The following is a 13326-nucleotide window of genomic DNA, read 5'->3' as shown; positions in this document are numbered from 1 at the left end:
ATCTTCTACATGTGACGTCCAGGCAACGCCAGATTTCGCATGCAGAGATCGTTGGCTATACGTTTTGATTTGATATTACTTGTAACGCCCTCTTTTGATCATAATAGAGAAAAAATGACAGTGTAACAACTTGCCCGTGTAACAACTAGACCCGGTCTCCCCTACAGTACAACATGTACAAGTACAGTAAGGTCCTTGATGAAATTGCCCTCCATCAATTGCGGATACACTTTCCTTTCTATATAAACCTACAATGTATATCGTGAGGGGAAAAAGCGTGAACAGCATTTTGCTCGGTTGTTCTTGTATAATACTGTACTGTACATGTACAGAGTACATGTACTTAGAAGTAGCCTTGGAGTCTCTTATTGATAATGATAGCACTAATAATAATAATTGATCAAAATGATAATACACGTTACTGTACACCTATAAATAATTATCATGATTAATAATGACATATAGACAATTCTGTATAGTGGAACAGACGTTCATTCCATTCGTTTGAAGCACAATGCACCAAATGCAACGATATACTTTCGGCTCCGAAATTCAGTCTGTAGAGCAAAATTCTGATCTTTTACTTATCATTAGCGATTTCTAGGGAATGGTATACTTTTGTATCCTTAAAACGGTGAAATGACGTGTATTACACGAGTGACCAATTAGCTGGTATTTCATCTTGTTTTCTGCACACTTCTTTTGTTTTTAAGTTGCTTGGTTCACTGAACAAAGTTAAGGTTTTGTGCTCAAACGAACAGCACGAGATTTGTCAAAAGGCAAGGGACGGTCAAGTAAGGTCAGAATCACAGGATTATGTCATACAAATTGTAACACTACATACATCAGTACATGGCAACACGCGAGGAAAATAACCGTATAATACATAATGTACAGATATTACCTTTTTCCTTTTTAGAGGTGTAATATAATGTAACATTTGGCATCGATCCCCACTTGAGTTCAACTGTAAATGTACAATGTGTACATTCCCACGAAATTATATTGCATTACCATTCGCGCAGCGCTGAGGGCAAACATTATCTGGAGGAAATAACTCCAAATGCACTGATGTCAAGTATTGTGAACTGTGATAAATAAAAACGTTAGATGAAGTAAAGTTTGTACATTATCTTATGGTCTACATACAAATACACATCATTTCATTCTCCACAGCCCCGTCTGCAGCCAGTCAAAGTCTGGAATTATAATTACCTGACATGACGTCACTGCTCGCAATACAACGATATCGGAACTCGCGCTGCATGAGTCACGAGATGGCATTGTGACCAATCAGCGACCAGCATTTATGTATACCACGCATGCGATATAGCAGAAGAAAAAAATTTTTGTCGGATTTGTATCCGATTTTGATCAAACTTTCACTGTCGTGTCAGTAGAATTTGTTTTGTTTTTTTACTAACTTTGACTTAAAATTTGGGCTTGAGTTCTAAACATCAAGGTCTGAATGAAAAGAAAAGTCTAATATCCGATTACAGAATATAATTCATTCATGTAACGAACACTTGCAATCAAAGATAACCTATAAACAGTTACTGTAGTAGCCTTTACTACAGGTGTACAGTATAGTCATCTTTCACTAAAAATTACATGTAGGTAGCAATTTGATTTGATTTTGATTTGATTTATTTATTCTCTGTATGCCATTTTTTTTTTCAAATACATCAATTTTCTGCAATTTCATTAACAAAGTACAAAATACCGGTAGTATACTTTATACAATTTTCATCATTTTCATCAATTATGCAATACATCTGTAGTATAATTACATGAGTAACATGTTAATAATTTGCATACAGAACGATTGTCAATAATAAGCACAACGCTTGACTGTTTGGCAACCGATAACAAATAACATTATAGTGAAGAAAAACAAGAGGGTCCAACATGATGCTCGTGGAATACGGGTTAGGGAGAGGGAGGGAGAGAGAGAGAGAGAGAAGAAGAAGAAGAAGAAAGGAAGGGGAGGAGATGATAAAAACCTCCGGATACTAGTCTATCGCCAGATCAACTCGACATACCTCTATACCTAGACACATACATACATGCACATACTGTATTTATACTAATAAATTACAGTGATGTATTCACATAATAAGTGTTGCTTTTGTCTTGTAAAAGTTACATTGAATGAGAAAGAGAGAAAAAGAGAGGAAGACAAAAAGCAATCATCTACATACACAGCATAAATTTCTACGTGCCCTTTCAGGGCATGACGTTATAGTGAACCATGATTCGCCCGACATAACATGAATTATGGAACAACAGAGAAGGAATGAATCCCAGTGGATCAGAGGAGGACAGTATACTGCAGGTGCATCCGCACGTGCAGAGACTATCGGAGAGAAAGAAACATACTGTAGATACAACAATGAACAAAGAATGAGTCATCAAGTGTTTCTACAGAAGGTATCATCGGTACTGTGAAATCAACATTTTCTTTACTGCTTTTTTAAATGAATGAATAGACTTAATGTTACGTAATTCAAGTGGAAGTCTATTCCAGATATCTGGGCCAGTATGTCTTACTGATTTGTGTGCTAGGAGTGTTTTAGGGTTACTCAAGTGTACATCCATTGCTTGCCTTGTAGGATAAGAATGGATTTCTGAGTTCAGCTGGAACATATCAATAAATGAAGAGGGTAATAAGTCAGTATTAAAGCGGAACATCAAAAGTGCATTTTGTAAAGTGTGGATGTCGTTCACCTTTAAGATCTTAAAGCAGAAGAAAAGGGGATCCGTGTGATCATTATAACCAGCATTTGCACATATACGAATAACTTTCTTTTGCAATTTTAATATAGTATTGTTAGCAGACACCGAGTTTGCCCATATCATATTACAATAAGAAATGTATGGTAGGATGAGTGCATTATAAAGCATAATCAAGATATCAAAAGATAAACAATGCCTGAGTTTACATAATATTCCAACATTACGAGCAATAGGAGGTGAAATATATTTCACATGATCATTCCAATTAAGGTGCAAGATTATGAATCATTGCTCTTTACCCCTACATGTCCTAAATTGATACCTATCTCACCATTTTATTGTTCAAAAGTTATCAATCTAAAATAGTGTGGCATATCAAGGACCTTGTAGGCACCTACACGAAGTCATGGCAAAGTCGGCTGGCGTGGCCCGATAATTGCCACCATTTTGATAAAAAGTGCCTCAAAACGATAAACGGTTTCTGTCGAATTCGATTATATCATCTATATGTCGAATGTTGGAAATGATAAAAAGAAATGAATCATCAAGATATGACAATGTCCTGAGATTTCTTCATATTATTACGAACATTCGACAGAGATGGAATTATCAAATTCGACAAAACCACAGCTTGATGAAAAAACGCTTATATGAAATATGTGGGTTCTGATACTTGATGAACTGAAATTATATTAATATATATTTTTTTTCTTCTGAACGACTAAAGGAAATGCAACCGCTTCATTTCTAAAGTAGGTCCCTTTACGAATGATAGTCTAATGTAAGTCTATTCACATTTGGCAAAGCCTAATAATTCAAGGGCAAGTGTAGCCACAGCTCTATACCAGGAATGTTTTTTTATTCGAAGGCAGCCATGAGTGATGGGTATCCTTGACCGAGACAGAATTGTGGTTACGTTTTTTTGAATACATATGTGTATGTGTGTGTGCGTGTGTGTGTGTGTGTGTGTGTGTGTGTGTGTGTGTGTGTGTCTGTGTGTGTCAGGGTGTGTCTATGTGTGTGTGTGTCTCTCTCTCTCTCTCTCTCTCTCTGTGTGTGTGTGTGTGTGTGTGTGTGTGTGTGTGTGTGTGTGTGTGTGTGTGTGTGTGTGTTACACTGGCCGGGAAAGAAGAAAAAAAGACAGAAAAGTAGGGCATGATACACCTAAATGGTATGTATATTTATGGAAAGAGTAAACAATACGACCGACTTACACTACATGGGAAAGTTTCTGATGCCATGGACTATACAGGATTATGAAGCAGAGGGAGAGAGAAAAAAAAGAGATAAAAATGAAAGAGATAAAAAAAGAGAAAGATGGAAGAGGGGAGAGACAGGGAAAGAAAGAGAGAGAGATGAAGAGAGAGGAAGACACGAAAGGGAAGGAAGTATATTCAGTGACGAGTTTTTATCCCTAATGCTGTTTACTATACAATGTAGATGTTTCTATGGAAACAAAACAATGCATTGTCCCGTGTCTACAAGCATTGGAGCAGAAGGTTTAACGGCGTCAATCACTACAATATGGAATTATGTTATGACGTAGGCGTATAAAGGCCGGAGTACCAAAAGAATGCAATTTCACCACATTTTAAGCGAAAACGTGCATCAATTGGGGGCCAAGGTATATCTCAGGGTAATAAATGGGGTGGGGGAGGGTCAAATTGTTATCTCTGTAAATAGCTCGCGCTTGTACAATGTACATGTACGTGAACAGCATTTTGCTTCAAGTCACTCGATTTCTACTGGTCCCGCTTTGTGCGAGTAGATTAAGTGGGAATCTTGGTTGCCATCAACCCCAACTTTGTTTAGAGTTTTGTTTACTCCAGATAATAATAGTAATAGTAATGCTCTCACCTTACAAATGTTTTATTGAGATACTTGTACGTTCCGCGTGTATCATAATACAATTCTTAAAGTATGCCTTCCTATGCAGTAATTCAAGAAAGCACAGTACTGGTTATTATCATTATAATTCACCATTTCTAATTTTGTTTGTTTGTTGTTGTTCTTTTTTTGGGGGGGAGGGGGTGGTGCATGTGTTTTTGGTCTCTCTCTCTCCCCCTTTCTGTCTCTCTGTCTCTCGTTTTACTTCGGAAAGAAAAGGCGTAATGAGATGAATAGAATTAGGAAAGAAGTACTTGCATCCCAGATCTGTAAAAACAAAACAAAGCAAACAAACAATTAAACAAAAACAACAACAAAAACAATCCCACAGCAAAAATTTGTTTCTCCCATGTTTTAGCAATCATTATGCCGGGTCATTAGATATGACGATAATCTGTAATTATAGCAATGATAGAAAGAATCATGATGATATTGATAACAATGACAATAGTAGTAGTAGTAGTAGTAGTAGTAGTAGTAGTAGTAATGATAATAATAATAATAATAATGATAATAATAATAATAATAATAATAATAATAATAATAATAATAATAACAATAATAATTAATAATATCAATATTAATATTCCTAAAATTATCAATAATAATGTAATTATTCATTATTACAATGATGTAAGATTTACTTCTACTACTACCACTATTGATTTTAACAATGATAATGTGCAGCATTAACGACAGCAACATCAGTAATATTGATAATGACAATGCTTATAAACCTACTCAGAATAATCACGATATGACAATAAAGATGATAAACATCATTATGGATATTTCTAGCCAGCGTAAAAAGTTTGCTGTATTCCTGCCAACCCTTTAATCACCTAAATTTAACATCGAATATCGAAACCTCACCTCTACTTGACCTAAATGTGTTTCTTTGTTTTATTTGCTTTTTCTCTTTAACACTTTTACTGCAGAAACTAATAGTCAGCTCTCCTACGAGATGCGTGAGCTTTCCACGACCTCGAATGATTCCCCGCCGCCGCCGTACTCGACCTCGGACTCGACGAGCCTGGACGTGTCATCGATGGGTCAGGAGATGGAGGACTCGTTCTCCGTGGCCGAGAGCTCGGCGTCGGCATCGTTCGTGCCTCAAGACTACATCGGGTACGACTTCGACGAGGGTGATTACGATTACCCGGAAACTCTGCACTACGAGGTGACAAAAACCAGAAGTTTATCTTATAGACGGGTTAATGATTGGAATATCCTACCAATGTTTGTAGGCCTACTTGAAAGAAATGGTAATCTTGAATCTTTTAGATTACACCTTCAAAAATTAGATTGAGGATTTGAGAATTTTTAGGCATAATGATGTGTAAATGAACGATTGTGTAATTATGTTATATTTTGTGTATGTGAATGTAAGTAATAAGATATTATATGCATGTTATACATAATGATTTTATTCATTTACGCTCAAGTGTACCTTCCAATAAGATAAAGGGCATATCCATGTGCTTGTACTTGCCAAACGAAATTGATCACTTTTGTTTTGTTATGTTTCATAATGTTCGCTGTTGCTTAGTGTTTAGCTGTTTCTTCTTCTTTTTTTTATTTCATTTTTAATTCTTTTTTAGTTGTACAGGTATCATTTTCTTACAACCTGGTGTTAATTGTTTTATATAGGTTTCTTTCTATTTCTTGTGTTGTATACGTATATTTTCTGTTCCGATGTAATGACTTGTATACGTGATTAGTTTTATCAAACTATTATTATTATTATTATTATTTCATTCTAATTTATAAATTGTTATTAATTCTATGTTAGAATAAATAAAATGAATGAAAAGCATTGAACAGGACAATTTAACGACTTCGTGCGTTTCGTTATGATAGACGAGCAAGATCCTTGTCAATTTAAGAAAACAAACAATTTTTACCTGTCAACGGCATACACTTATGTACGCGATTGTTGAACGGATTTTAAAGGCTCTCAAAGAGCCTGGTAACTCATAAAATTGACTGTATTATTTGAAACAAAGTCTCATTTCTTTTGAATGAATTTGATTTGCCTTTATTAATAACGCTCTTTCAAGATAATGTTACAACGTTTTGTATTATGAAGTAAAATATACCAAATTAATCATGGATGAAGTAGAAGTAAATGCGGACAAAAACGACATAGCATCTCAATAAATGGGATGGGGGATGCAGAAAAAGACAGAAAGAAAGAGAGAGAGAGAGAGAGAGAGATAGGGAGGGAGGAGAGAGGGTGTTAAAATGATTGTCGAGCATATAAGATTTAGAGAGCTAACGGAAAAATACGACGCTTTGGATTAGGATTTGTTTATAATATCACTATGCAATCATTATAGTTTACAGCCCCGATGATTATCCATGAAGAGAGTGTATTTAGTATTTAGAATTATTCCGTAAGTTTATTGTGGTAATTAATTGACCCATTAGTAACTGAACCTGCCGAAACTGCCTGTCTTATATACTCCCTAAAACGCCCGAAACCGCCCGTCCGCTTTTTAACAGTTTTATGATTTACCATTTTTATTGCTTTCATTATAGAATATATTATGATTACGTGATTTGAAAGAGGTCAAAGATCAGCAAAAGTGTGAGATATTACTTCAATGACACACCATTCTGTCAGCGGTTTATAGGCTTTCAAATAAACATAACTTATAACAGAAAAAGATAAACATTTCATAATTTCGAAAGTTGTCGAAATGAAAGTAATATTGTTGTACCTTCAAGGGAACAATACGTCATTATGTACGGAATCTCCAGTTGATGAAGGGTTAATTAACAATAATATTTTCATCTACTTTTCCGGCAGATTCGCAAGGTTGTGCTCGAGAAAGACTCAAGAGGTTTCGGGTTCACAGTCGCCGGAGGCTCCGACAGTCCCTACGGGGCGCTTCCCGTGTTCATCACCAGTTTGGACCCGGACGGAGTGGCGGCAGATTCGGGTGAAGTCAGGGTGAGAAAGTATGACCAGTGCGTGTGAAAAAAGATAGCTTTACACTTCCACATCATTTTAAATAATTATCAAAATGTGTATAAATATCCAAATGCCATCAACAATCATATAAACGCCATTATTTCCGATTCACTGGCATTCATCCATCAATGGTTGACTAAGTGACTGAAAAAAGTGAATGAAATAATTAACATGTGAGTAGACAGAACAAGAAGAAATAGGTTATCCATGAAATGGTGTTCATGTCAAAATAGACAGATAATTGACAGATAATGATTGTACAGATCTAAATGGACTTGTGTAATTTGATACACAACCTATGTTCATGAAGTTTAAAGGATTTTTGCAGAGTCGTCTCTGGCAAACTTATTTCAGTGAAACTCAAAGGAAAATTAAAGAGGCATGATACCCTTGTCATTGCATGGGGTTAAAGGGACTGTATACAGTACTGTTTGAGGTGAGGATTCAGCTTGTAACATTTTGTGAGACATTAAGAAACCACTCTACGAAATGTTAAAGAGCATACAATTCTAAGGGGAAATCAAATATTTATTTGATGAAAAGTGGTTTTGAAATGACTGAGATATCAACAAAACAAGGTAGAACAAAGAGATCCTAATAAAAGGCGTGGCCTGTCAATTTTTATTAGGATCGCTTTTTTGGATATCTCAGCCATTTCAAGGCCAATTTTCATCAAATAAACGTTGAATCCTTCTTAAAATCATGTGCTCTTTCATATTTCATAAGAGGTTTCTCATTATCTCACCATAAAAATGTTATATACCTGAATCCTCACCTCAACCAGTACTGTACAGTCCCTTTAAACGCAAGGAGGCAATGTACCTTTCCTTGTATGTCTGCATACACAGTGTGTGTTGCCGCTAATTAAAGTGTACAGCCTTAAGTTGCCAAGCGCGCATCTGCCGACAGAATGCGGAAAGTGAAGGCTTTTCAGGTCATTACGACCTGAGATGTAGCGGAGGTAGTTTCCTCTCTCTGGTTTGGCGCGGCGGGAAAGGGTAGACGGATGAAGAATGTTCTGATTAGCTCAGAGGGAACTGGTTATAACATTCACTTATTCTCTCATGGTCATTGCTGGATAAAGCACCAAAACAGCCGATGCCTCAGGTATTGGTGTGCTTTTTCTTTGGGGGGGGGGGGGGGGGGGGGGAGGGGAGGGGGTGGGGGCTAAAATGTTAATTTAATCATAGATATATACTATACTAATGATGATAAATCTTAGATTTGTGTTCAATTACTTACAATGTATAAACTGGTGAATGCACCCTGGATTTCATTGTCATATTAGGAAGAAGTGAATAGGACAGTTTTCGAGTGTTCTTCGATGGATGTTTTTGTTTGTTTGTTTGTTTCTTTTGTGGGTTTTGTTTTTTTTTTTACCTGCGAGGATCTAGTAGTAGTATCAAGCTATCCCATCCCCCTGTACTTATTCTCAATGTGTTTAGATACTAATGTCCTTGAAATTTGAGTCTTGATCCAATGTGACTGATCGCTGTTTGACTTTCCCCTCCATGCAGCTTGGCGATCGCATCGTGAGTGTGAACGGCAAGGATATGGACGGAAAGCCCCACGGGACGGTGGTGCAGGCCATTAAACGAGCTGGCGGCAGGGTTCTCCTAGAGGTAACGGAGGGGCCCGAGAACATCATGAACTATCTGGCCTTTGACTGATGGGGGAAACGACCAGGGGTGTTTCACAGAGAATTTATAAGTCTATATATTATATACCTTAAAAGTTGAGATCAACTCAAAATTTATGGTATGTCACCGTGGTCACTGGCTTCCCTGTTCAAGTTTATCGAAATCCACAGAAAATGTCCTTTGTTAATAGTTACTTCATAGTTTCCAAAATGTCCATTTCATTACGGAGTTAGGATACCATTGAAGACGCACACGGCGTACCATTTTGAGTTGATCTTCACTTATCTATACCGTACTCTTTTCTTTTTTTCTGTGAAACACCCACCCCGAAGATGGATACGAAATCTTTACACTGCGCCATATTTTCAGACAATTATCATTGATTGCGTCCTTTTAGTAATGCCACGCGGTGGAATTGTTAATTTGCTAAGCAGAGAAAGTTTTATTCATGTTCCCAGGGAGAGGAGAGACAGAGAGAGAGAGAGAACTAAAGTAACAGTAACTATGGTAACAGGACGGTTGGACCTTTTCGAGGACGCTGTTGTGACATTCGTTTACATGACTGAATTATATAGATCAATAATAATAATCATTCTGTTTGGGAGAAGACTGTCGATAATCGCGCTGGCTTCGCCTTGTAGAAGACGTTGAATCAGTATTTGCCGACTAAGATAATTGTCTGTCACGTGAAATAAAGACGAACATTGTATATAATTATATAGTATATTAGATATATCGGTGATATATCTACCCGCACTGAGTGCGTCACTTGACTGTGGTTATCGCATCGCTTGTAAAACTACGACTCGGAGAATATCACTGTCGTGTGATAGAGAGGACATACGTGTATTTTTGTCTTTGTTTTTATTTGAAATCGGTGAGATATTACGCGCACTGAGTGTGTCACGTGTGAACTATTCTTTGCCGTCATATTGTTTTCCACAAATTTTCTTTCTGACAAGATGGCTGGATATAGTCAATTTTCAACAGTACTATGATAATGGTCTTCCATGGGGGATCCACTCCGGTTGTATGTGGCCTGCTTGGAGCGGGCCACTTTGCCGGGTTACACACTCTGCTCTTTTGTGATGATGGAATGAATAAGCGGGATGCCTTACTTGCGAGGGATGTTTCTCTCTTACATGTGGGACCTCATGACATATCCGAGAGATAGAGTGTTTTTTGCCTCTACTTTTCGCTCAGCAAAACTCGCCAGGATTCGAACCCCGCGCCCGAACCCGAGCCATTCGATTGCCAGGCAGAAGCGCTGTCGACTGAGCCATCTCGCCGCCCTAATGTTATTCGATGAGAGAACTTACGCTCACTGAACCCAATTTGAAGCTGAGAGTTAGCAAAATAATGAAAGGGCACTCACCAGATGATATATTGAATCACAATCAATTTCTAAATTCTGGCGATCGAGGTAATGACTACCATATCGCAGTGGACCACAGCTTGAAATTCTAAAATGTCGCATGGATGAGCGAAAACAGTAGGATATTAACGTCTTGCACACCAAGAACGTAAAATGTCTTCGGGATGGATGGCCTGTACTTAAGAAGGTCCTGGAAGCTCTAGGACCTTAAATGTTTTCTGGTGCCACTGTTGGTTATTTTGACCACAGTGAATGAGCTGTCCTCCAAGGAACAAAGATTAATCATGGCCTATACATTTGCGGACACATCATTTACCCATTGCCGAATTTCTTTTTATCAGCATGTCTCATCGAGTTTTAGGCATGGTCCTCAGAATATTGCATGTGTGTGTGAGTGTGTGTGTGTGTGTGTGTGTGTGCGCGCGCGCGCGTTAAAAAATGTTGCTGTGAACCAGGGAGGTGAGAAGAAAAACGTCTCACCTCCCTGATGTGACATACTAATGCCAAGGCTCATAGGCCGCCCTTTTGTACCACCTTTGACGTTATTAATGATTCACTTGCGTGAGATTTTACTGAAAAGTTAATGAGGTCACATGATTGATTCTTTCACGATATTGAAACTGACACATATTTCTGTTCTTTTTATTGTTTTTGTTTATAGGAGTAAGAAATCTTTACCTATTTTGTTATCCACGATAACGTCCCCTCTGTTTCCTTTTACTTGTTCATGTCACATCCCGAAACAAACGGGGAATGAAACCTAAACATACATGTGAATAGAGTGAATGCAGCAATATTGGTAGAACACATCAGTGAAAGTTTGAGGAAAATCAGGCGATCCGTTCAAAAGTTATGAATTTTTTAAAATTTTTGTGACGAGACCGCAGGATTAGAAGGCTACTACAGCTCATGACATAAAGACATCACATGATAATAATTTATGCACTATACGATATAAAGAAAATAATCTAAAGAAATTCAACAAAATGTGATTTCATATGAAACTGAACTTGTTACTGACATCATGGTATTATGTCAAAGGTAATTTAATTTCCCCTGCGTGAAAATCAGGCGATCCGTTCAAAAGTTATGAATTTTTAAAAATTTTTGTGACGAGACCGCAGGATTAGAAGGCTACTACAGCTCATGACATAAAGACATCACATGATAATAATTTATGCACTATACGATATAAAGAAATTAATCTAAAGAAATTCAACAAAATGTGATTTCATATGAAACTGAACTTGTTACTGACATCATGGTATTATGTCAAAGGTAATTTAATTTCCCCTGCGTAAGCAGGGGAAATTAAATTACCTTTGACATAATTCTAATGCTCATCAAAGTGAAAATATTGCGACTTTTGCATTTTTGGGTTTCATTCCCCTTTATAGGGCTAGAGAGAGTAAATCATTTTATTATCTGATGGCTACCCGATGTTATCAAACCTCCTACGAGTCCTAGATCTCCCTCCGTTATCCGTGTGACTTTCCCTATTATTATCCGTGGACGTCAGGATAAGGGTTCTTACGTATATACCTCATTAAACAGGCGGACAAGATAGATTAATTAGGTTTAAAGGGGAAGGCTAGTAACTGATCAGTGGGAATCAGTGGAAATGCTGGGAGATGATTGTTCCGATCCTTATGGGATTCATTCAAGAGTTCATTGTATATCTATTGTTGTGTGAAAATGATTTGCTTCAGAACGGTCTCATATTCAAGTAATGTGCAGATTAATGCTCCGTCACTGACCAGGGACGCTAACCTGGAAGCATTAAACTGCACATTACTTGAATATGAGACCATTCTGAAGCAAATCATTTTCACACAACAATAGATATACAATGAACTCTTGAATGAATCCCATAAGGATTGGAACAATCATCTCCCAGCATTTCCACTGATTCCCACTGATCAGTTACTAGCCTTCCCCTTTAAGTGTGACAATAAGAGGACCAATTGTCTATGTACTATAGAGAAAAGGAACATTATAGTGCTTTATCGTGTATTTGCTGGAGCAGTATATAGGTTCATTTCAAATTACACGGACTTTAAAGTGCAACTTCAGTCTATTATAGTTTAAACTGACTTGAGCAAATACAGCGAAACCAAACAAACAAACGGTGGTGGAATTTCGAATCTGACTTGCAATAGAGATTTTTAAAGTCTAAATGATTATGGACATAACCACCTATGGAGATTAGATGAGAAATTGACGTCCCTGCCCCTTGGTCCCCCATTGACCTGGACACTCATTTTCACTATAGTTCGTGTTTTGAAATGTACTCAAACAGGATAGCTCACTATTCGCATCGAATTGCGCTGCTGTCTTGGTGTAAAAGAGCAATATGGGGAAGGGGTTTGGCTGTATTAGCCTAATCATAACCAATCTTCTAAAACATGATTTTGTTTCTTCTAAAATATCGCTACAAACCGATGGGAGATTTGTGAAGCGACATCATAAATATTACAAGTTTAGTGCTTTTAGAAATTTGTACCTTTCTGTCTATTTGATTTTTATATATTTATCAAAGTTAAGTTGAATATGAAGTGGAGTTGCTGTGTAGTAGTATTCTGCAAACAATCTGCATAATAATGTCAAAATAGACTTCACGTATACGGTCAAAATTGGTCATGCAAAGTGTCATTGCTCTCACGAAACATTCATACTATTTTTTTTTTGTTGAATGGGCAATCGCATCGAAA

At 37.2% G+C, this 13326-nt stretch overlaps 1 protein-coding gene across 1 annotated transcript in view; it reads left to right on the top strand.

Annotated features, from left to right (window-relative positions):
- Positions 1-9270, top strand: part of LOC139727954 (disks large homolog 3-like) — an 11143-nt gene extending 1873 nt beyond the window's left edge. The window contains exons 2-4 of the mRNA XM_071638925.1: positions 5562-5803; positions 7436-7579; positions 9118-9270. Coding sequence (XP_071495026.1) covers positions 5562-5803; positions 7436-7579; positions 9118-9270 — 539 coding nt within the window. The remainder of the gene's footprint in view (positions 1-5561; positions 5804-7435; positions 7580-9117) is intronic.
- Positions 9271-13326: the final 4056 nt, after the last annotated feature.

Source organism: Diadema antillarum, unplaced genomic scaffold (genome assembly GCF_040938485.1).
Source record: "Diadema antillarum isolate AM-2024a unplaced genomic scaffold, OU_Dant_1.0 seq00000160_RagTag, whole genome shotgun sequence".
NCBI classification, from domain to species: Eukaryota; Metazoa; Echinodermata; class Echinoidea; order Diadematoida; family Diadematidae; genus Diadema; species Diadema antillarum.
This window is presented reverse-complemented; position numbering and strand designations above follow the sequence as displayed.